The sequence below is a fragment of the Lissotriton helveticus genome, chromosome 2_1, assembly GCF_964261635.1.
Source record: "Lissotriton helveticus chromosome 2_1, aLisHel1.1, whole genome shotgun sequence".
In the NCBI taxonomy this organism is placed as follows: Eukaryota; Metazoa; Chordata; class Amphibia; order Caudata; family Salamandridae; genus Lissotriton; species Lissotriton helveticus.
The window spans coordinates 301,290,622-301,316,440 of NC_136059.1; the positions used below are offsets into that span (position 1 = coordinate 301,290,622).

At 47.3% G+C, this 25,819-nt stretch overlaps 1 protein-coding gene across 3 annotated transcripts in view; it reads right to left on the minus strand.

The window, feature by feature from the left end:
* Positions 1 to 25,819, minus strand: part of ATP8B1 (ATPase phospholipid transporting 8B1) — a 557,465-nt gene that overhangs the window by 177,714 nt on the left and 353,932 nt on the right. For 2 of the 3 annotated variants that reach the window (XM_078674864.1, XM_078674863.1), the window contains exons 15-16: positions 1,964 to 2,120; positions 1,650 to 1,838 (exon numbers count right to left, since the gene is read on the minus strand). In XM_078674864.1, coding sequence (XP_078530990.1) covers positions 1,650 to 1,838; positions 1,964 to 2,120 — 346 coding nt within the window. The remainder of the gene's footprint in view (positions 1 to 1,649; positions 1,839 to 1,963; positions 2,121 to 25,819) is intronic. The other variant, XM_078674865.1, reaches the window with a different exon arrangement.

The window sequence follows — 25,819 nt, forward strand, 5'->3', positions numbered from 1 at the left end:
GCCATCCCGATCTTTTATAAAAAATGTATCTGAATTGATGTTATAGGAGAGCCAGAGTGTACTGTAACTAGTATCAATGTTCCCAATCTTATCACATACAGTATCACCACCATCATGATGTGATTGTGCTGCAGTATGTACCATATCTATAGACAAAACAATGTTCTTATTATCATCAACATCATTGTATACTCTTGAAGTAGTTTGAACTTCTTGAGTATCTAACCCCATTACTTTAGCAACATTTCTACATACTTTGGCAAAGTGTCCAATTTTTTTTACAATTGGAGAATATTTTACCAACGGCTGGAAAACTGGAGGCATTGGCTAGATGAGACTGACCCACATCTGAAACACTCAGTTTTCCTGTCAGGTTTATTCATATCAGGTTTATTACTTAATGATTTATTATTTTGAAGAGAAATAGAAGTAGGTTTTTGTGTGATTTTATTTACTGCTTCAGTACCAATAGCCTAAGCTTTTCCTAATTCTTTGGATGCAGAAACGAAGTGCTCAATTCCTATGGTAATTTCTAATGTTTCTACTAACAAAGGGTTCCTGCAACACAAAATTCTTTATTGAACCTTGGAATCATGACAATTCACAACAATTTCATCTCTTAAGTATTATTCGATAGGTCCTACAAACTTACACAAGCAAACTAATATTCTTGATTCAGCTAGAAAATTATCAATATCTGTATGAAAACTATACACTGGGTTAACGGAAATGAAGGTACAAGACAAATTGTCTCATTACCATTTACCTATTCCCTCTGGGCCCTAACAAAAAAACTAAATCAACTACAATTTTCAGATCCATTCCCCCTTGTTAAGATTAAGAATTAGTACAACCCTTCTTTCTCATGTGTGAGCATTAAGTTAACTATAGCTAGTCAGACAAGCAAATGCTTATGTGCTTCTGATCAAGTTAAAATTGTATGCAAGTATACAAGATATTTTTCCTTTGTGTATTTTTCCTGTTCTAAATACATACTGGTGGAAGGGGGCAAATTCACATTTATCAATCCAGTGGAAAAGATGATTGGCACAATGGAATATAGCTATGAATGAAAATATTAAGTGGGTGTGGCTAATTAATGGAAGCGGTCTGTATTGTCACTGTTCCATATACGAAATCCTAATGAAAAAATAATTTGCCCGGTTTATCTTTCTAGAGCATGTTCTTATTATAGTCCATTAATTGAATCCAATGAATCAAGTTGCTTTCATATCATCTTCATTTATTTTTCAGTTCGTTAATTCATCCAGTCTTCACCAAGCAAACCAAACATTAGCCGGCTAATGTTTGGTTTGCTTGGTGAAGACTGGATGAATTAACGAACTGAAAAATAAATGAAGATGATATGAAAGCAACTTGATTCATTGGATTCAATTAATGGACTATGATATTGACTTTTCTAGCTCAGGATATACCATTTCTTTTCCTATTACAATTGTGGTTGGTTTTTCTTATCACATTGTTTGGTCCATGGTGGGTGACCAGGACCTTATCCTTGGAGCTTAAACAGATATTGAATTACACTTGTGTTTCTTCCTAGCGCAATTAACACTCACTCACCTGTCCTTTTTCGTTTCCATGCTCTTATTACTTTTGCAGTTATTTGGAGAATGATAAAATAAACTTACCAATGACAGACATGCGTTTTCTATCACTGTTGAAGTCTAAAAGAGCATGAACAGTATATTTTCTTTCTGTTCCCATCTCACTTATTGTGATCGTATCCTGGGTTCGGGAGAGTAAGGCAAACCCAAAGTTTCTCGCAGCCGTTACCAATGCCCCTTCATCAGGAGAGGCAGCTTGATAGGTTAGGTCTCCTATTTTAAATTTCAAAAAAAGAAAAAAAAGAACACTGCTTATGGAGAAGAGCACTTGGAAAAAGTTATCTTTACCAAAAGTTTCCTAGATGCCTTGTTTGGACCTTTAGCTCAAAAAAACTTACCATCAGTGCGTTCCACCATTACAGTGTGACAAAGGGCGAGCAGTTTAAAAAACATATGAACAGTGGGGTCGTTTCCAGACTTGATTTGTTCAATTAGGTAATGATCAGTAAATGTAAGATTACCATCTGCATACATGTTCCAGCTAAAATCAACCTGCTGAAATAAAAAAGCAAGACAAATAAATAGGATTTTCAGTTTTCAGAAACTGAATCACAATACACACAGGAATAATAAATAATTAAATCAAACTATAAATATCCACAGACATTGCAATACAACTAAGATAAAAGAAAAAATATTTTTAAAGTAGCACAAGCCGTTTTCAAATGCTCAGGTACATACTAATTCTCCATACTTCATCATAATGCTTTAATCAACTGAAAGATCAGGGTTTACAAGAATGCAGTTTGTTCCATGTAAATGTAAATATGCAAATCCAGTATTTGTAAAGCGCACAGCTACCCGGAGGCATCACAGCATTGGGGGCCGTCGGGAAGATTAAGCAAGCTATTGCCCAGAGTCACATGGTGCTGGGGCAAACCCCTGCCGCCGGAGCCAGGGATCGAATCGTGAGCCCCAGCATCCAGTGTCAGTTGCCCTAGCCGCGGCGCCACACCTCTTCCCTAGCACTATAGCACTATATTAAGTTTATGGTCATGGCCAGAAATAACTGCTATATCCAAACAGCAGATTGCTCACCCAGCAACACATCATACCTTGGTCATTAAGAAAAGAAAGCCATTGAAAGGCTTTTTCCCACTCCTAAATGTCTTTTCAATGACTGGACCAAGTTCAATTTCCGCAGTCTCTATTTGACAATTGGTCAGTGAATTGATCTACCTTGTCTGACTTTTTTACCTTTACTGTATTACTGAACCAATGCTATATAGCTCATGGAGATAGGTGAAGGTTCTCGAACATTATATAATCTTAAAATGGCGACTAGAGGGAGAGTCCTTATGTTAGCAGTTTCAATGGGGGTAGTGTCCTTTAGTACTATTCATAGACCTCAGTGTAAATCATTCATCTGCAACTTCAATCAGGTCTTTTCTTGGATATGAAGGTCCAGTCCGCAAAATGTTGCTGGACTGCAGCAGTTGCAGAGGTCAGCTATCTAACAAGGACTTAGACTAAGGTGGACTTAACTGGAAGTTTTACAACTGGAAGTTTTTCAACTGGGACTTTCTTACCAAGATACCAGCCATTCTATTAATGAATATGGCACGGATCACAAAGGTTAACTAGGAGCTGCAATTTCCAAGTGGATGGTTGTTCCATTTCCCTCTTATGTTTTAGTGTTTTCACTGGCTACCCTGATCAGGGTCCTAAATAATCAACCTGTTGGTGGATTAAAGGCCAGCTGAGAGGTGCCTTTACTGCTATTCAGACATCTACTGCTATGGTGGGTGACACAAACCTTCTTGGGGTGGGGTAATTGGTGAAATACCCCTTCTCAGTGATCACCACTTCAGTATTTCTGATCCTCATTGATGCCAGCCTCTACCCTCAATTTATGTCCAAAACACCACCAGCATTCTACTCACTACCCAGTCACCTCCCACAACCAGACACATGCAACACCTAACCAATATTTTTATTTAGCATCAAATATGGTGTTTTCTCATTAATTTACAATAAAATCTTATACTCAAGAGTATTCCAAATCCTGGCATTAGCCCTAATCTGTGTTAAATATTTCACATTACTATTCTTGGTGCCACTCAAAGGTTAACCAATAAAAATAACTTTTATAAATAATATTTACTTAAAATAAAATAATGGACTCCAAACCTAATACCCACTGATTTTTACTTATGTGAATTAAAGAAATTCAAATACACATTTAGTTAGAAGACCTTTAGCCCAATGGCAATTGTATACCAATAATTCATGTTTAATATTAAACCGCATTAAAAGTAATTACATTAATGGCAATTACTTTACCTTTATTTAAAAAAAAAAAATGGTATTATTAATTCTGTTATTCCTAACCCATACTATAATCCTACCAACTGTTTACACTCTTTTTGTAATTTAATTAACTGTATATTTTTTAATATGGTGTCCTTACCTTAATCCTAAACCCAACCAATGGACCTTAACAGTGAATATGTTATCACTATTTTTTTAATGAGCTGGTGATGCCTAATGTAACATTAGCGGCAATGCTGATGAAGGGCCAATCACAATGAGTTAAGTATCAGAAGAGGATATGATGAAGAGACAATAGCTAGGGGTGGGTGGCAAATTCAACTACGTGGGTGAAGTTTGCTAAATGTTGCTACTCTGCTCTCCGCTTGGAGGATGGAGTTCTGCAAAAAACTCTGACTCCACCACGTGGTGGAGTTTACAGGCTCCAGCAGAGCGTAAGCAGACGAGCCTTTACCAAGTAATAAACTCCCTGCAAAGCGTGCACTATTTTGAAAATCCTGCCAAATCGCCATGCATATAAGCGATTGCGAGGCAACCTCTACTCTCCAAGCAGGCCAGAATTGCAATAATTGGCCGGAATAAAAATGAAGAGCTAGTTCTGAACTGGGGTGGCGAAGTGAGCTAAAGAACGATGATGGATTCAACCCAGATCTGTGACTGGGAGTGAGTGTCTGAAAAGTTTCAGTACTTCATCCATCATCGCCTAGTGTTTGCCCTAAGTTGGCAGGGTATGCCAAGACGTTGGTACCTTGCTAACTTTGCCACTGGATTCAAGATAGCCTGGCTGATGAGGGCTGTTACCCTGAAACCGGTACCAGGAGGTTTGTTTCGGTACAGGGAACACCTGGCTTGGCAGTTCAGGCTGGATTGTTTCCATGAGGCACAGGGTCAAGACTGATTTGCATATAGTTGGGTATGTAATGGCATGGCGAAGTGAGCTAAAGAGTGATGATGGAGTAAACCCAGATCTGCAAGTGTCTGAAAGTTTCAGCGCTCCATCCCTAGTCTCCTTCTGTTTGCCAAGAGGGGATTTAGCCAGGAAGATGCAAGCACAGGATGACAGGGGCAGTTTGCCTTAATCTAGGAAGAGTTCAAGTGCTTTGAAGCCATAATCTGGGAGCCCCGAGTGAAGTTCACGCTCACTGGGCAATTAAAGAGTACAAGAGAAGAAAATGTCAGGAAGGGTGGATGGCATTACATTTTTTTAACACCAATTAAATGCTTGTAACCTCATTTATTTTTCATTTAATATATTTTATTTCTTGTTCCATATTTAACAGCTGCAGTTGGCACATTGTACATTAGTTTCCAGTAGCATCATATGTGTTTTTTTGGTAATTACAGTGTCAGTTACTTGTACCAGAGGTGTTACTGAGCGGTGGCACCCAGGAGTTTAACATGATGCAAATCGCCATAACTGTTTAAGCATGTATGAGAAATCACTGGGCTACCTTGTGCTGTTATTTGCGATGAGTAACATGTAGCAACTAGTAGTGCTTAAGTAACAATGATTGAATAGCACAGCTGACAACTTAGGAAAGAGAACATAAAACTAGGAGTGGAGTTGGATAATCCCATCCACCCTCCTGTGCGGGCCTCGCCTATTCTACCCATGCTTGCTGCCCTGTCGTGTGGATCTTTGCGAGAGCTCATGCTGAAGTGTGGCTGTGTATTACATGTTCTCAGGCTGAGTGCCTTGGGTTAGTGTGGAAGTACGGTTCATATGTGCGACGTCATACTGCTGAATTGGTCGCTTGCGGGGATGGGTCTAGTGCGCCTACGCCCTGCTGCAGGGCCATCAGGTTTGCGTCCTAGTTTGCAGAGATAGGGACTTTTATTAGGCCCATGGTTTATTCGCGCCGGATTGCTATGCTTTCCGCTCTAGCCCATGCATGTGCAGAGTGTTTCCACGCCTGTATGCATGGGGGGGGGTGGAGGGGGGAGGTGGGTGCCTTCCATCTCTTGGTGATTAATCGCTTGGGTTCTGTAAAATTTGTGTAACAGGTATGTGGGCCAGTCGAAGGGTATATCGCGTTCAGTGCATGTATGGAGTGTAGCCGCTGCTTCCCTTCAGTATGCGATGAGGCTGGTGCCGCTCCAGAGCATATGTATGAGGTCAGCATCAAGCATGGCACACCTGGGGCAGGCAGAGTCGGCGCAGTTAAAAATATCTGTTGATTTTGGCAGGAGTAAAATACGCTCTCTGAGTGATATAATATTGTATTTTCCTGAATCTCATGTTTCTGGGAATGTTCACTGGACTGGATTCTGCGTCCGAGAGTTGTCGGCCCGGATCGTGCTCCCACTTGTGCCGGAGGGAGTCTAGGCTGATCGCTCTATGTTGCCTGAATGAGCCTGCAAACCACTGTGTGAGGTGTCTGCCCTGCTCATGACATGTATATATTGCATGGTGAGTTGTGTTTGTAGCTCAGTAGTGAGATCGCTCCATTTCACAGTGAGTGCAGTCACCAGTGAGCGGTGCCTGGGGGAGCCCCTCATCTTCTATCATTGTCATGTAGGGAACGAGTGATCCGTTGTGATATAGGTCTCCAAGGGACTGTTTGCCTGCCTCGCGCCAGTTCTCTTACTCGGTGGCTTTAAGTGCAGATTGACCTCTAGGGGTACCTTCTAAAGGGAGCGCGGGGTGTAGGGTGTTGTGTCCGGTTATGTAGAGGCTCCTGCTGTATCATCTGTATGCCACGTTGAGTATCAGGGGTTCTGGGGGTCTTGCTTTTGCAATGGAATGGAAGAGCCTGAGAAGCTGGGGTAGTGTGTATGGTAGGTGCGCAGTTGCCGTGTGGTCTTGTTGTCGGTCTGCCATCCATCTGGCTATCCACTGCAGCTGGGCTGCCAGGTAGTAGTGTTCGAAACAGGGGGGCAGCTAAGCCTCCCCGGTCTGTGGGCAAATATAGTTTCTTCCCTGCCACTCTATGCCGGCCGGCACCCCATATAAAGTCTCTGGCACTCTTCTTCAGAGTGGCAAAGAAGGGGGTAGGCACGTATATGGGCAGGTTAGCAAAGTAGTAAAGCAATCTCTGCAGGGCCACCATTTTTACAAGTGCTACTCTGCCTGTCATGGCAAGTGGGAGTATGCTCCAAAATTGCATCTGGTTGTTGTTAGTGGCCTGCCCAGGTTGCCATCGAATAGGTCAGTCGGCTGACTATATATTTGTATGCCTAGGTAAAGAAATGTGTTCGTGCTCCCCTGCACCCTTCCCCCGTTAAGCACAAGGCCCTGGATCACGGTTCCCCTCTCCGAAGGCATATAGTTTAGATTTGTCAATGTTTACCTTCAGCCCTGATATGGCTGCAAAGTCCCGCAGGATCTGGACCAGTTTACTAGGCACGCCGTTTATGTCCCTCAGGTAGACTAGGAGATCATCTGCGTATGACGACACCTTGTGCATGCCTTCACCTAGAGGGATGTCAACATTTAATTGCGTCCTTATGGTCTCCGCAAGAGGCTCTATCACCAACGCAAAGAGGAGGGGGGACAGCGGGATGCCCTGCCGTGTCCCTGTCCGCACTGGGACTATACCCGATATGTATTGCCCCCTTTTTACTCTTACAACCAGTTCTGTGTATAGTAGGCGGGGTAGTTTTAGGAAAGTGGGGCCTAGCTTATATTTTTTATGAGTTGTGAACATATTTTAGTTAAAGGCCTTTTTGAGACGGAGTATCAGGCAACCCGCCCTTGGCCATGCACGTGTGGCATAGGCTGCAACCTGGAAGAAGCGGCACAAGTTGAGTGAGGTGCTACAGGATGGTACAAAACCGTTTTGGTCTGCATGGACCAACGTAGGGACCACCTGTGCAAGTCTGTCTGCCAGAACTTTAGCTACTATCTTGTAGTCGGTGTTTAGTAGGGCAAGGGACCTGTAGGAGCTCATGTCTGCGGGGTCCCTGTCGGGCTTGAGTCGGGACACAAGGTGTGCCTCACGTAGGGAGGGAGGGAGTTGCCTCACCTCTGTGGCGGCTTCATAGAAGGCGCGGAACCGCTGTGTTAGAGACACCAGGTACGCCTTCTAGTACTCTGCCAGAAGCTCATGTGGCCCTGGGGTCTTTCCCGTGGACGATATTGTCTCCCTGATCTCCTCTGGTGAACTTGATTCATTCAGTATCTCTCCATGTGCTGGTGTCGTCTCAGGTAGCTGTATACAGTCTAGAAATGGTGTGAGGCATTGTGTGTCACATTGGCATGCCTACAATAAGTGCCCTGTATTGATGCGCAGTGTGCCTATGGGTTTGCAGGCGTTTTCCTGTTGAATTAGCCAGGCTAGCAGTTGGCCTGCTCGATCAGCAGTGGCGTGTGTACGGGCCGTGTGAGCGGCATGTTCTGTGTGCAGTGTCTGTAGGTGAGGTGCCCTCCTGTCTGTTTCGTGTTGCAGGAGCGGTGTTTTTACTTTGCTAAGGGAAGCAGACAACTGACCAGGTGGCTACCAAGCAATGTTCCCTCATTGCTACCTCAAATGCTTCCCATTCCACTAATGTGTCTCCTACTGTGCCTGCGGTTTGGAGTCACCGCCATGTGGCGGCCGGGGGGGGTACCCCGGTCTCCCAAGTGAGTTTAAACATCTGGGGGTATGATCAGAGTGTGTCCAGCCAAAGTATTCTGTTCATCATCGAACTAGGCGGGGGGGGGGGGGAGTAGAGCGGGGAAGCCCACTATTCGGTCCAAGCGCGCATGAAGTCCATGTACCGCGGAGTAGTACGAGTAGACCCGCCTGTCAGGGTTGAGGGTGCGCCATATGTCCAAGTCCATGTTGAGCACTGAATTGAAGTCCCCTCCACGGAGCCATGGAGTTCCATTCCATTTACCTAAAACTCTGGTTAGGCTATCTGAAAAAGTGGGTTGATTTACACTGGGGGCATGGATGGAACCGATCACCATCATTTGGCCATTGAGACGACCTCTCACTAATGTGTATCTGCCTTCGGAATCAATCAGTACCTCTTCACTTATAAATGGGATACCAGCTCTTACCCAGATAAGGACACCTTATGCATGGGCTGGGTAGGTCGTGCCATAGACTTGGCCCCTCCATCTTCAATCCAGGTGCTCTAGCTCTGTTTTGGGACATGTGCGTTTTCCTGAAGTAACGCAATGCCAGCAGACCTGCGCTGCAATGCCAGCAGACCTGCGCTGCAAGTAAGCGTAGATTGAGTAGCTGCGCGCTGGGGTGTGCATACCGTGCACATTCCACATAACTAAGTTAACTTGTGCCATGTCCAGACATTGTGTTGGCCAGGGCGATTTAGGACAAGTGAGGTGTGGTAGATCATGGTGTACGTGGGTGTGCTCCAAAATAATAACTTTAAAAAAAAAAAGGCATGAGTATGAACAAAAACGTACATAAGTGTCAAGGGCGATTTCCAATAGGATGTTCGTCCAGAATTGGGATGCCCAACTATGGCGACGACTGTGAGTGCGACATTTCGTGTGGGTATGTGTGGCGTTCGATTAGATGGGGTTGATTAGTCCCTAAGTGTTGTGATTCAACTGTATGTCTTCCTAGCCAATCTATTGTGTGAGGAGAGTGTGTGTGTGCCTTTGATCTCGATACCATGTAAGCGCTGCTCATGAAGGTGTATGGGGTGTCGCTGCTTTGTAATAGACATGCGAACAATTGATTGGCTATGATAAGTCAGTTTGCCAGGCTGCGGGTTACTTGTATGCACTGGCTTCTATCTAGTACAGTAGATTCATAAAGAGCATATGGAGCCATTTGCCGTCTACGGCGTAACATCTGGTAGATGGTAATTTTTGGGGTCAAGTCTGGAGGGCGTAGAGTCACTGGAGGCCGAGGATCTAGCAGGGCTCGAATTCTGGTCAGGGTGTTGTGTCACCATTCCAAGTGCTGCAGCTACTTGTAACGCCTCCTGTCTCTCTATTGTTCTCTGTTCGGGGTCAGGCGCCATGGTAGTTGTGGCTGTGTCTACATGAAACCTTCTGCGCCCACCGAGTTGGCGTCATCTCCTGCCAGGTTTCCATGGCGTGTCTTCCGTGCATGGTCTGGGCCCTGTCCATAGTCTGGATTCCTCCAGCCAGTTCGACACTTCGGGGGAGAACCAGAGAAGTGCACCACACCTTTTGGGAATAATAGAGAGTAACTGAGGTCATGGAGTTGACGCTTCACTGCAGCATATGCGCCTCTGCACCGCTGTATTTGTGCTGTATAGTCCAGGAATACCATGATCTGGCTATTGCATATTTTTATGTCTGTCAGCTTGCGGGTTTCACACAGGATCCCATCCCTGTCCTTGTAGTTGAAGACTTTGAACAAGAATGGGTGCAGACGGGCTCCCATGTGATTGGGGGGGGGGGGGGGAGGTTTGTGCTGGCACATGGTGCGCACTCTCGACCACAAATTAGGGCGATAGCACTACAATAGGTAGTAGCAGTTCTCAGAGCCAGCGCATGGTATATTCCTCTGGGTTGTGTCCTTCTTCCCCCTCTGGAAGGTCCACCACACGGATATTGTTATGGCGTGAACATCCTTCTGCATCCTGCATTTTGTCCTCTATGGCGTGTACACGGTCTATGAGGTCCTGCAAGGGCGCGGTGTGGCTTTGTGTGATGGGATTCAGCTTTGCAAGTGATTGCTCTTGCAGATGCACTTATTCCCAGATGATCGGCGTGTAGTAGGGTGAAGACTGAGGTGACTGTCAATCTTGGCCTACAGTGAGGAGCGATTTTGGTCCAGGGTAGATCCGATCTTCTCCACCGCGGCCAGCACGGAGTCCAGTTTGGCAGCGCGTGATGTGTGTGTGGTGCCCCTGCTGTGTTCCCGCCTTCCATGGGCACCAGCTCCGAATTGCCATTTCGCGTATTGGGTTGTTGCGTGTTCGTGCATAGGCGGCCCATTACTAGCTGTTGTACTGTTGGCATTCGTTGGAGAAACGTGGCAGCCGTGTGTGCCACATGGGGTGTAATACCTTGGTTGTGGCCACACCGATCTACGGGATTGCTGCGTGCCCGCTGCGGTATGTGTTTAACAGCGTGGACGGGCGTGAGCACCACTTGCTTATCCCTTGTGCACTTCTTGCCACAGGGTGGGCAGCCCCCGGACCCACTGCTCTCGGGGGCACTATGGCCAGGGCTTCACACTTGTATGCTGCGCTTATAGGACCTATAGGAGGGGCTGCATCTTCTGTGCGCTCCCACGGTGCCCAAGGCCGTGCACCCACTCCTCGGGCTGCTGCCTGGGTCAGGTCTGACTCAAATCTGGGGCGGGCCTGGCCTGCACCGCCTTGCTGCTTCACTTTGGAGCACTTGTCGCCAGTCTGCGAGAGGGGGGGAATAAGAGTGAGAATAAAGGGGTGCCGCTCACCCCTGTGGCAGTGCCTCTATTCTTGGCTTGGGGGAGGGTCTTTTGTGTCTGCAAGGTGACGGGGCTTGTCTCCTCCGCTATGCAGTTGTGGCCTGGGCCAGATTTGAACCCCGGACCCAATGCTTCTCAGGCAGTGCGGTCTAGGCACCATTTGGGAGTGGCCGTGTTGCGCTAGAACCCGCTGGGTGTGCCGCATCCTCTGTGCGCATACACTACGTCTCTGGTCGTTTTCTCCATTCTCCGCTATCTCGGCCTGGGCCCAATCTGACCCCAGAGCCTGGCGCGAGGTGGTCTGGTGCAGACTCTCTGCTTCACCGCAACACTATTTCAGATTGACTCCGTGTTGGGTTTCCCCAGGCCACCACACCCTGGTCAGGCAGATCGTGTATGGCGTGGGACGGGAGGAGGGAAACGTGTTCTTTACTCCCCGCAGCCGCTGCCTGGACCCGATCCGACCCCCGATCCCGGAGTGGAGCAGATCTGCACTTCCCCTGCGCCTCACCACAATACTCCCACGGCCCGCCTGTGCATGAGGCCTCCCCGGTCTCTCCCGCTGCTGGGCGGGAAGGGGATGACCGGGTGCTGCTCACCTTCATACTGGCGATGTCCTGTTGTTCAGGGGGCGGGCGCGTTTCTGCATGGTGAGTCTCTCGTCTGGAAACCAGTGGCACGTTGTGGGTCTGGAGGCGCAGGGCCCAAGCCTCACCAGACGTGTGAGGGCCGATGGCTCGCACTGCCCTTCCGCGGCAGCCACTAAGCCAGGGGCCGGATGAGAGGGCGGTACCCCCGCGGCAGCCGCCGATTTTTGTCCATCTGGAAGAATTGACCTACATACTTCCAACCTTTTTCCTTTAGGCTCAAAATATATTTCTGCTCTAAGCACTAAAATTAGACTTGCGTAATTAAGTTTAAAACGGGGAATAAGACCTAAAAGATCTTTCACTACCAGGATTTTAGGAATGCAGAAACTATGTCACTCACTTTTTTTAACACCAGAAATGCATATAGCTCACTGTAGAAAGTGTTTGAATTTAATTTGTACCTGTCAAGAGTAATATTTCATATTTATTATTAATATTACTCTTCCCCCTTATGAAGGAAAAATAAACATACCATTATTTTGTTTTATCAACTGCATTACTTTTTAGTCCAAATCTGTTAACATATGGCACAAAACAGGGCTATCACACTGACCGAAATAAAACATGTTTATTGTTATTTCAACAGTCCTGATGGGAGGGAGAGATAAAGGAAAACAGAAGGATAAGAGGGGAAAACAGGGCCAAATGGAGGGGTGCTATAGAAAGAAAGAAATGGGAAGAGGCGTTACAGGTGAGAAAAGGGAAGAGAAAAAATGGAACAGAAATATGGATGAGATATGATGTGCGAGGCGAAAGTGATTGGAAGTGAGAGATTGGGCAAGATAAGCAGGGGGAGAATAGAGAAGAAGGGGTTGTTGTAAATAAAAGGGGGTAGGCAGGACAGAGGTGAAAAAAGGGGGAGTAAGTCTAAAGAAGAGGTAAGGGGTGTAAATGGATGAGGGAAGACCGATAAAAGGAGAAGCGAGACCTGGTAGGGAGAGGAGAGATAAAAAACGGGGGGATTAAAGGAAGGGCTCCCTAAAGAAGGGAGTGAATAGAGAAAAGGTGGAAAATATGAAAGAATAGCCCTTTTAGGGCGAAACGATCATGTTCTCAGCCATTCTGGATGCGGGTCCAAGTTGTGGGGGGGGGGTATTTATTTTGTCTGGCTGGTCCCTTGGTGAGAGAATAGTGAAGAGAGACAAGACAACAGCAGTAGGTGAGGGATTTAGAGTGTGAAAAGAGAGCAGAGGAGGAAGACAGTGGGAGGAGGGAGGAGAATGCCAGAGGGGAAACAGGAGAGATGGGGGATTTAAATAATGGTCATGTAGGTGAGAAAATGATGATGACGTGTTTTGGAGGGGGCAACGCAGGGTATATGGCACACTACATAGCAGTTGAAACAGATTGCATCAGCTTATGTGGGGCAGCGTGTTGCATGTGATTACAGTGCATTGTCTAGAGTGTGCACTGTTAGGGTGTGAATCCTGCTTGGAGCACATGCCAAGGTGACAGAATTTGCTACTACCCTCTGTGACACTCACTGTGTACATAGATCTGACCCTCAGCAACAGAACTCTGCTGTGATGGTACCAACCTTAGGCAACAACAAAAAACAAACAAAAACACACTTTTCTAGCTGCCATGGATTAATATTTCCTTCTGCAACAGATCCCCCCTGCTGGTTGTTCATGGCAATTTTTATAAAGGAAGCCCTATACAGCATTTAGGTTTGAAGAATTCAGCAGAGTTTTTCCGTCACTCTGTGGAATTCTGCAGAGTGAAACTTCGCTAGCTCCGCCCAGGCCTAAACATCTGCCCCCCAAGGTAATCCTCCACCAGCTCCTTAGCAGCAGTGGGACAGTTCTGGCTCAGATTCCCAGGATCCTAATCCTCTTCTGTGAGGTTCTAGTTAGGTTCTTTGGTCCCCCCCACTCAACTGCAACTCTATTATTTAGGGTGCTGAGGAATATTTGCCAAACTGCTGGAATAGATGTAGAAAAGTGCACCTTTTTGTCATTGGTTCTGATGATTTTTGACTGATGTGCACTGGGATCCTGCTAACCAGGTCCCCCTGCCAGTGTTCCTTCCCTAAAACAAGGTAAAATGGTCTAATTGTCACACAACTGACACATCCTTTAACACCCGTGTAATCCCATGTAAGTGGTACCTTTGTAGCTATTGCATGGGTACTCAAGAGGGTTCCTAAGGGCTGCAGCATGTATTATGCCACCATAAGGGACCCCCATACAAATTGCTTACAGCCTGCCACTGCAGGCTGCATGTCATGGTGCAAGCCATAATGGAAAGCACGACATGGCACACTCACTTTGTGTATGCAAAAGTAATTGCATGGGATATATGCAAGTCACCCCTACAGCAGGCCTTGTAGCCCTAAGGCAGGGTGCATTATATTATGGATGAGGACACAATTGCAGTAGCAGATTTGTCCCTGTTCTATCTAGTTCAATTACTAGATAATGCAAGAGGACAGTGAAGCAATCTTAAGTATATGTACTAGCCACTGGTCATTACGAGTTCCCCAGCTACAGGATGGCTTCACTGAAACCTACGGTTTTTGGTGTTAAACACCTTGTTTTAATAAATCTATACTGATTCCCGCATTTGATTTATTAGGACCTGCACCCAGAGGGCATCTTATAGGTAACCCCTGAAACCTACTAGTGTGCTGGCTGACTGGTATTGTCCACCCTGCCACCACAGACAGGTTTCTGACCCCTGCAGGTGAGAGCCCACACTCTGAGGCAAAGCCTGTTCCAGAGAAAGGCGTTCCCACCTCCTCCAGGTGGCTAGTGGTTTAGCATATCAAGGCCAGGGACTTCAAAGTTCATGCCACCTTTGATATGTGATCTTGGCTTCGCCCAGACATGGACAAAGAGAAGGACAAAGAGCTGAAGACCGCAAGAAACGAAGGCTAGCTGTGGACTTGGTGCCAAACCCTGCCTGCCTGTATCAACAATTGCAAAGACCTGACTCGTCCTGCAGCTGTGCATCCTTCAAAAGCCTCGAAGAGCTGCCAACACTTTGCCAACCCATCAGCATTTCCCTTTAAGTGGAGTAGCCGCTTCCCTGCAGCCACAGACCAGAACATCCGGTTCACCTATCTGCTGACCACATGGTCCACTGACGCAGCAGCCATCCTGCTCACCTTGCTCATGGAGGTCCTATCCATCTCCCCATCCACGTTTGGAGATGCCAGGACCCCTAGAAGCCACCCTATACTAATCCCTGGGGTACCAGACCCCTTGAGGCAGCCACGGCTTGTTCAGTATCCAGCCCGGACACCAACACCAACAAAACCGACCTACTGACTAGGGACTTCAGCATCACCAAAGTCAGCACCAACAGTGGCCCTGCTGTCCTGTTTTGCCCCAATCTCCAGGTCGACCCTAAAAGTAAGAGCCCCTAATGCAAGCGACTAGCCAGACAAAACATCACTGCACCTGAGCCTCCCCACCCTAAGTTTGAGCGTACCGATGGTGCACCATTGTTCCAGAGACCATCAAGAACTGAACCCCCCTGTTTGGGTTCCAACAGACTTGTCCCAAAGTCCCCACTTGCAGTAGTATTCTGCTTACAGGTCTCTCCACAGACTTCAGCTGTAGCGTTCGAGGCTACCCTTGAGACCAGCATCTCGACACCTGGATATACCAGGGCAGGCAACCCAAAACCACAGGTGGTTCGGAGGATGTTGGCCCCTACTTAACTTGGATCCAGAAGAACTACCCTATAAGTGGTTTGGGAGTGAGCGGTTGTCTGAGGGAATTAGAATTCGACATGGGGACGTTATTTGATTTGAAATGTATAACCTGGAATGTACGGGGCTACACATGATGGTTAGACGCCATAAAGTGCATGCTTATCTGGTTTGAAGGGGGTTTCATATAGCCTTCCTCCAGGAAACTCCTCTTAATCAAACAGAGGGAATGGCGCTGAAACGCAGGTGGAGGGGGCAACTTTTATATACGGCATATTCAGCTTTTGCAAGGGGAGCGCTAATATGGATTGACAAACAGTGTGGTGGATCCGAAAGGGAGGTTTGTGACAGTGGCGGGTCGCTTTAATGACGTGGATGTAACACTGTGTAGTATATATGTCCCTAACGTGGATCAGGTCCCCTTTTTAGTCATCTATCTGGGAGACTAGCACCATACCTGACTGGGCCAGTATTAATTATTAATGGGAGGGAACTTCAACTCCATAGCGGACACCACGATGGATAGATCCCACCCCCCCCCCCCACTGCCCGACGCACCTATACATAGACTCTCCAAGGTTAGGCATGAAGGGCAAGAGAGATGGAGGTTAATGGATACGTGGTGCGCTCATCATTTAGGAGAGCAGGATTATTTCTACTTTTCGGCTCTGCACGAGCTGCATGTGCGACTCGACGCAATACTGTGTACCTCTGACATCCATGCTAAAGTGTGCAACAGTGAATACCTCACGAGAACACTTTCAGACCAAGACCCATTACTAGTAACTATATGTTGGACCCGGGAGAGAACCGTGGTACCGACATGGAGGTTACAACCCAGGGCACTAGAGGACCCTGTCTTCCGTGAGGAAATTAGGGTAGGCATCACCCAGTATTTTGACGAGAGAATGAGTGCACAGCAACAACATTGGCACTAGAGTGGGAACACGGGGCCTATGTATCGCTAAAATGGTGGGGGTACGGAAGACCCTTGTACATGATATCGAGACAGCAGAGCAATGTGTGGTATATAAATGATGTTCTTGAGTCATGGATATATTTATAGTTGCTTTATTCAGGATAGTTACAGGTCCAGTTCTTATGATGGTAATTAAGAGACCCCACCAGGAGTGACTGCCTTGTCACTCAGCCTGCCTCCAACTGTCTGTAGGCTAAGGCAAAACCCCCAACATTCTATGATGTCACTGGGTAAACTCACAGTGACATCAAGTGATTAACAAGGAAGTACAAACCTGGGAAAGGATACAAAGTCCATGTACAACACAATGTTTGTGAACAGCCGAAAGGAATCGCCCGTAGACTCCGGGCGCACAAAGGGAAGTTTTGGAAGCTAAGGAGGCGGTAGCCGCGCAGGTGGAGCGATTGCGCTGCTTTGACCACAAGTCCTATCTGGCACGTGTGCATGCTGAGGGGGACAAAGCGGGCACTTTATTGGCATGGCTAGCTAACCCGAATCCCCGGGGCTCGCCTATATTGGGACCGACAACCCCAACGGGAGGGTCGGTATACACTTAACTAGGAATTAATGGGTTGTTCCTAGATTACTATACCGAACTACACTAAAGCAAATGGCGGGATGCCGGGGACCTCATAGGGGAGATCTTGTCCAACGTGGCATTACCGAGGCTAGAGGAGGAGCAGGCGGACCTATTAGGACAGGAGATTACAATAGGAGAAATACGGGGCGCAATCAAGCATATGGCACGCAACAAAACGCCGTGGGCAGATGGGGTGCCCATATAGTTTTATTCAGTATATATTGATTGTTTAGCACCACGACTACTGGCAGTGTCCCAGGAGGCGCGGAAAACGGGAATGTTACCAGCTTCCACAAGGGAGGCTATTATAATTCCCTTGCTAAAACCTGAGAGGGACTCCTCCGATAGGGCAGCTTATCGCCCACTCTCAATGTTAACCACTGACTATAACATTTTAAGTATGATCCTTGCGACTCGACTCCTCCCGTACATGGTGCAGCTGGTGCATTAGGGATCAAGCAGGCAGGGGTGTCCGCTTTCACCCTTGTTATTTGCATTGGCCATTGAACCACAGGCCGCACAAGCCACATCGGGGAGACCCTGTATTGGTCTATACTTACGCGGAGTCATGCAGTATATATCGCTTTATGCAGATGATTTACTAATGTTCTTGGCCAATACAGAGAAGGCTCTAGATGGGGCATCATCTCTAATGCGTATATTTGGATCGGCCTCAGGCCTGCAGGTTCATTGGGCGAAGACCTGCCTATTCCTTGTGGATATATCGATGACGAGCCCTGCACATGTGGCAGATATTCGGTGGGAACCCCGCTGCCTGCCCTACCTCGGAAACCAACATCTATCACACACAGGAAGATCTGTTGGAAGGTAATATAGGCAGAGCCTTGAGAGGCATTAAGAGTAGTTTAGCGTTCTGGGGAACTCAGACGCTTTCAGTAGCAGGCTGGGTAGCACTCTTAAAAATGGTGGCACTCCCCTGGTTACTGTACTATTTTAGGATGCTGCCGATATGGATACCAAACTCATACTTCAAAATGCTGCGCTCTATAGTAGGAGGGTTCTTGTGGGGAAACGGTAGACGGCGGGTGGCATTAGACACAATGATGAGACTGCGAGGTGAGGGGGGATGGGCGGTTCCAGACTTTGAGCTATACTACTTGGCAGCTCAACTGCAATGGTTCACCCAGGCAGTGGCCAGGGAGTTTAGGGACCCAGATGGCCCGGATGGTAGGTGGATTCCACTTCATGCATTGTCCTTTATTATACTTCAACAGCGACTATATCTTGGGATGTTATCCCATGAGGAGCGGACGTTGAGGTTGTGCTGGCAGCGGGGACCTTCAAAGCTATCACATGCCTTTAGAGACAAATGATGAGTGAGGGAATGAAACCACTGAGCCAATTGGTGCGGAAATGGGAGATAAATATTTGTAAGGAGATTCCGGAGATGACATGGACCAAACTAGTCGAGAGAGCGTGGAAGAGCATGCGCAATGCCAGGTTCCAATTGGTTCACTTCTATATATTACATAGAGCATATTTAACACCAGCTAAGATCAATAGGTATTTTAAAGTGGATACAGCTCAATGCCCACGTTGCAATTTAGAAGGAGCGGAGTTTCACCACATGCTGTGGAGTTGTACGCAACTGGGAACGTACTGGAGGGAGGTGGTTGACCTGCTTTGTGAGATTACAGAAAGACAGATAGAGCCGGACATGGGTGTTTGCCTATTACACTGGTTCCCACATACGACTAAAACAAAAGTCACGAGTAAGTTCTTGAACTTGGGCCTGTTGCTGGCTAAAAAGGATCTAAAAATGCATTGGATATCCAAGCAAGGTTTAGCTTTTCACAGTGGACGGCAGAACTACTTAAATGGGCGACAAGTGAAAGCACAGTTCAGTTCCAGCGAGCTAGGAGATCTAATAATGAAAGAGCGCTAGAGACTGCGAGGGAGGCCGTAGTTGCGCTATTACATGATCCTGAAGCACACTCTGATGGGGACACAGAGCTAGAAGTACAGATGGGGACGCCTTGACCTATTGAACAATAGGGGAGTCATTGATATGCCCAGCGCTAATGAGATGGTTATAGGATGAGCCGAGCAGCCCGGAGGTTAAAGAGTTCCTTAACTTTGCATATTGCAGAAAGTTGTTTCTTTTATGTTGATATATGTAGACCGAACACACCAGTGGCAAGGGGTGGGGAGGGAGGGGGAGAAGAGACTGGCCTTATTTTCTTAATGATGCGATTATCTGTCAATCAACAATGACTTGGTTCGAAAGTGGGCAGTTTTCGACCCCGTATGTGAACATTGATAATTACAAGAAAAAGGAGAATTGAGAAATAGATTAACATTGTGAAGTATGTAACCATTCCATCACAGGGCAAGGGGGTCAAACACAGTATATTGAAGATCTGTTGTCACGATGTACATTGACTTATTTCTATGTGAATTGAATGAGCAGATGTCTAGTTGTTTGAAAATGTAATACAAAACAGACCCTAGAAGCCACAGAGAGCTTCCATTTTAAACAAATCTATCAAATGTGAGGCTGGAATGAGGATACTGTAAGGAATTTTTGTAATCCCAGACTAAACAACACTCATACTATTAAGTTTTTAGATTTTTACTGAAAGGCAAAAAAATTAAAGCTTTAAACCGATTATAAACTAAAACACTGCAGTAGAAACTTGAAAAGCAAAATATTTAGTAAACCACCCCAGATTACGCAGGTAAGGATACTCTCGCAAAGAAACTAGCAAACATTCATTTTGGTTTAAAAGCAGAGATAAACTAGGCATAGTGGCAGAACTTGTAGTCCTCCATTGATCACATTTTAAGGTCAACATATTGAGAAATATAGAGAGGCAAGGGCCAGCAAGCAGATGTACCATTGGCTGTGTTGTTGCAGAGCAAGGTACCAAGGAAGAAACAGGTTGCTTTCCCAAAACTACAGTCTTGCATCTTCTAGCTCTTCTTGAGTCACCTGCTGTGCTTTAACCCCTTGGCTGCTGCGGTAATTCCGCCGCAGCGCTAGGAGGGGAAGGGGGGCCGAGCGGCCCCGTCATGCTCATGACGGAACCACTCTGTCAAGAGCCTCGGGTGCGCTGTGCTTGTGACGTAGTGGTTCCGTCACTGCCCCGCCCGCTCAATAGAACGCTCGGCGCAGGCGCGAAATCGCTGCCGCGCAGGCGTGGCGGCGGGGCCGTGACGGAGCCACTCCGTCATTAGCACAGCCCGTCCGTGGCTGGTGACGGAGTGGTTCCGTCATCAGCACCCAAAGGGTTAGTCAGCCACCTTGGGGTTGGGTCTCAGTTTTCCTTTTTACTTTTCTCTTGTGGGAGTCATGTTGACCTCCTAAAATTCCAAGTGGCAACTCTCAGTGCCCCAGTACTAAATTACATATTTCGCTTATTTTCCACCATTGGGCTCAGAAGAAGCAACAAGAGTTCTGGTTCGAATAATGTCAAAATCAACAAAAATGAAAACTCGGGGTCTCCTGTTAAACAAACACGAGGGGGGCGGGGAGTAGGGGGCGAGGGGGTGGAAAGAAGACCACAGAGATATTTCCAGACCATATTACTGTAGGAAAGTGGGTTTCTGTTGCAGTACTCCACCACTTTTTGCCTGGCTTTTGATCCAACTTTGACTATAGACTATTTTGTCCCTGTTAACCAGGTTCCCAGTGCAAGTGTTCTTTCCCTAAAACTGTATCACGATTGGCATAACTTCAAATCCCCTGTAAGTCCCTAGGACGTGGGGACGGAAGAGGGTCCACTAGGGACCCTGAACCAAGGCCATATCGACTGCCACTTCATACTGCATGCCTTGGTGCAGACAAAAACAACAAAGTCGACATGTCAAATTAGCACTGCCTAAGGCATAGGCTTGATGTCTTCGATCTGCTCACGGATAAGCAATTTGACCTGCTGTTCCTCACAGAAACGTGGCTGAACACACATTCTGACCCGGATATTATTGAGGCAATGCCTGAGAATTATTCGATGGTGAAGCAAGACAGGCCTGTTGGGAAAGGAGGGGGAATTGCTATTATTTTCAAACAGCACCTTGGATGTCAAATGGAGCCAGTATCGGTCCAGGACAGCGAGGCAGGCTCTTTTACCATAAAAATCGATGGGGGCACCACGGTTAAGGGCTACCTTATTTACAGACCACCTGGGCCCTATACCAAGTTCACGGAGAGCCTGGTGGAAGGTATCACTGAGGCTGCTTTGCGTAGGGATAAGTTCATGGTGCTGGGGGACCTCGACATTCATTTGAACTGCCCGGCAGACAAAGGGGTCGAGGAGTTTCGCAAGGATATCCAGGCCTTGCAGCTAGAATTGAAAGTCCTAACCCCCACCCATCAACAGGGCCATTTGCTAGACCCTATATTTACGAACTGGGGGGAAGTTGAGGTATTTCCGGTAGTACCGATTCCCTGGACGGACCATTTCCTTGTACCGTTTGCGATATATATCTCAGACACTAAAGGGCCTAACCAGGCACCTTTGAACCATCAGAGCAGGAAATGGGCCAAATTCTCCCGGGAAAGATTCAACGAGTCACTGTTAGCAGGAGGTCAGCCAGGTGGGGAGGATGTTGAAACGGGTAATAGCAATCTCAATAAACGCATTACAGAGGCGTTAGACTGCACTGCCCCGCTCTGTCAGACCACGGCTGGTAGCCGTACTAAGAACGGCACCGTGGTTTGATGGAGAATTGCGGCTTACAAAAGCAGAATGCAAACGGGCGGAAAGGCAGTGGAGGGCAGCCTTCGACAGTCAGGCCAGGGAGACATATCTGGCTAAAAGGCGAATATACCACAGGAGGATTAAGAAGGCGAAAACGGCCTTCTACGCAGAGCGGATTATGGGGGCAGAGAACTCTGCTAAGGAGCTTTTCTGCATCTATAAGTCCCTCGCGACCATAAAATCATCGGCAGGACCTGAGATTTGCTCAGTGGAGGTTTGCAACCGTATAGCGAACTATTTCGCGGATAAGGTTGCAAAGATTTACACATCTTTCCCGGGTCAACCCGCCACGGGGGCTGAGACCACCGAAGCACCGGGGGGAGCAGAGGACCAGTGTGTCTTATCCCACTTCCTCACCCCTTCCCCTGAAGAGCTAATCGGGATTTGTAGATCGGTGAAGTCGGGTTCTCCTCATGACCCTATGTCACCTAGAAGGCTTATGGACAGTCTAGGGGTTCTGGAACCCTATAAAAGGCATATCCTGGATCTTTCCTTTGGGACCGGTTTGCTGCCTAGTGGCTGGAAACAAGCAGTCGTGCTCCCCCTCCGAAAAAAACCAAACATCAGTTTTGAGACATTAGAAAATCTTCGACCAATATCTCTGTTGCCCTATATGTCCAAAGTGGCTGAGAAGGTTGTGAATGGCCAGCTGATGCAATATGTGGAGGAGGCGAACTTACTCCATGACACTCAGTTCGGTTTCAGGCCCTGCCACTCAACGGAGTCGGCCCTACTCATGGCAACGGAGACCTTGAGGCAGGGTGCAGATGAGGGACAAACTATGGCCCTGATCTTGTTGGACCTCAGCGCTGCCTTCGACACTGTAGCACATTCCACCTTGCTACAGTGTCTGAATAAAGAGGGAATATCAGGTGCAGCGCTGAGATGGATCCAGTCCTTCTTAGCAGATCGTGGATTTCAAGTCAGGCAAGGGGACTATTATTCCAGAGTGGTCACCCTGGGCCAGGGCGTGCCCCAGGGCTCGTCCTTGAGCCCAACTTTATTTAATCTATATGTTGCCCCTGTTGCAACTATTGTCGAGAGCTATGGCCTACGAATAGTGTCCTACGCCGCCGACGCGCAGCTGGTCATCTCCCTATCGTGTGCGCCCTGTCTTGCCGCGGACAATTTCAGAACATGCATGCAAGATCTTGCTGGTTGGTTGTCCACCAATTGTCTGAAACTGAACGGCGGCAAGACGGAGGTGCTCATAGTGGGGGGAGGCCGGTCAGCGTGGTCGTCGGCGTGGTGGCCATCCTGCCTAGGGACGGCACCGACGCCCTGCCAGGAAGCCAGGAACCTGGGAGTATGGTTCGATGCAGGTCTCACCTTTGGATCCCAAATCAATCGTGTGGTCGGTGTTTGCTTCGGTGTCTTGAAAACTCTGAGGAAAGTACTGGAGCTTCTACCAACTGAAGGTACCTGGCAGAGTTTAAATGGAACAAATTACCGTTTGAACTGCGTCTTGAGCCCTCGGAGACCAGGTTCCGGTCTAAACTCAAAACCTACTTATATGTCCAGTAGTTGGTCCGTCCCCCCTTCTTTTGGATCCTGTTGTAGCCATCTCACCATAGCGCGGGGACACGCGTAACCAGGCGCTCTATAAGCCTACCTATTATTATTTATTATTATTATAGGTAAGTTAACCCTCTAGCAGGTCTTACAAGCCCTAAGGCAGGGTGAACTGTCTCTCAGGTGCTGGCATATCTGCATGAGCAGATATACCCCTATAATATTTAAGTCTATTCTTGATATTGTATGTGCCAGGGATGCCGTACAGAGTACATGGGCTAGAAAACTGACAACTCTAGTTCCCCAGCACCATGACGGCTCTAATGAACCAAGGAGTTTTTTTATATCAAACCACTCCTCCTAATAAACCTACACTGATACCAGTGTTGGATTTATTAAAACATGTACTCAAAGCCCACCTAAGAGGTGCCCTCTGAAAACCTACCAATGCTGGTGTGGTCTCGGACTGGCTTTAGGCAGACATTTTTCTGGACCCCTGGGTCAAGAGTCTCTGCTCTGAGGCCAGAGACAAAGCCCACCCTGGGCGGCATTGTCTCCCCCTCACCCACAAGATGAACACAGTGCCCAAGAGGGAAGCTTCAAAGGCTTTGCCGTCTTTGCAATGTAACACCAGTCTCTGTTTCTAGCAGCAGATGAAGTCCCCGGTTCAAATCCCCACTTTTGGTGGGAGAACCAATGGGAAAACTTAGTGGGAAGAGGAGGTGGGCCCCCCTTCGCCAATTCCACCTCTAAGGTGCTGGAGGTGAAGTGAAGCACATTTTTCAGTGCCCACCATCTTGAAGATAGTGGGACTTAACCAATCAATGCTATGCTACACCCCATGTCCCACAGGAGGGTGGCATATTAGCAGGTGTAGACACCCCTAGGTAATGAACCCATAGGTGTAGCACAGCAGTCACAGTTGCCAACTCCAAAACACAGGGCTCACAGTTCAATCACCGGTGCCAGCTTAACATCATGTGACTCTGGGCAATCTCTCACCTAATCTCCATGACAGCCCCCCCAGCATCTGGATACCCTTAGGGGTGATAAGTTTGCGCTTTATAAATGTGAAAATTATAATTATTGGTCCCTACCCGACACTCCCCTGTAACGCCACTAAATGTAGTATTTAGGTGGCACCTCAGACCCATAAATCAGATTCCTGATGACCTAAGAAGAGCCGGACACTACAGCGTCACACCAGCAGAGAAGACGGCAGACATGAACTGCTGTACCAGCCTGTCTGCTGCCTTCAACGATCCTACACCAACACACAACTTGTCCTGCAGCCCAGCGACCTCCAAAGCTTCGGGAGGACTGGCTGACTTGGACAAGGATCAGGATCTCCTGAGGCCAGCGGGCCTGTCCAGAAGAAACCAACCTTAAAGAACAAAGTCCTCTGCCACCCGACGCCCACAGCCTGAGTCCAAGTGGGCCACCGGAACTGTGAATGTTCCCTCGCTCTTCCGAGTAAGAGTCCACCATGGGCTGATCCCTGCGGACTACCTCGACGCCAGCAGCCTCAACTCATAGACTCCCCTGACTGCGTCTTGCCCAGTAAGACTTTCCTGATGTCCAAAGACACCCTTGCATCCGAAGCCCCTGTGCCTTGGTGAGTGCAACTAACAGTGTCACTACATCCGCTAGCATCTCTACTTACCAAGGCAGCTGTGGGTTTTCTGTGTCCCGTATCATGGCCTGAGCCTGCAGTCTATTTGCAAAACCGATCTCCCCCATTGACTTTCATTGGGCATCAGAAGCTGTGTTTATTTATTTTTATTTATTTTCTTTATTTTAAAAGTTTTATATAGCGCTGGCTAGACCCGGAGGTATCCGAGCGCTTTACAAGAGCATCAGATCATAGTTACAGGTTACATCGTTACAAAGGTTACACAGTTCTTAGAGCATACACCCTTACACCCTCAGCGCCCCTGTGCCGCTGAGGGTGTAAGACTGGTGCTCACTTGTGGTCCCTCCTGGGCTTACACTAACCCCATGAGACGTCGATAGCAAATCACTTTACTAGCCTGTGAGGGGCATCTCTTCGATTAACCCCTTTGTACTTTGGCTAACTTTGGCTGCAGATCCTGAGTTTGAATCCTGCACCCAGCTGCTCTTGTGACGCTGGAGGTGCAGAGTTGCTGCTTACCTGAACCTTGTCTGGTGATGATTCTTCATCCTGAAAAACAAGACTAAGTTCTATACTTAGCTGCAAAACTGCATTCTTATTTTCCTCCCATAGGTTAATATTGCTGAACTGAAAATGACAGTGTCCACATTTTAAAGTGAATCAATATTTCTTATGAAAAACATACTAACCTTTTCACATATTTCTTGGTCTTAAAATACATTTTGAAGAAGCTTATTTTTTATAAAATTGGCTTGGATCTCCTTTTACAGTCATGTCTCAGTCACTGTGTGCATAACAAATGTCTTGCACTCCTCTGTGTTAGACCAATGGCTGCTCGACTACACGATCACAAATAGAGTGCTTTTCG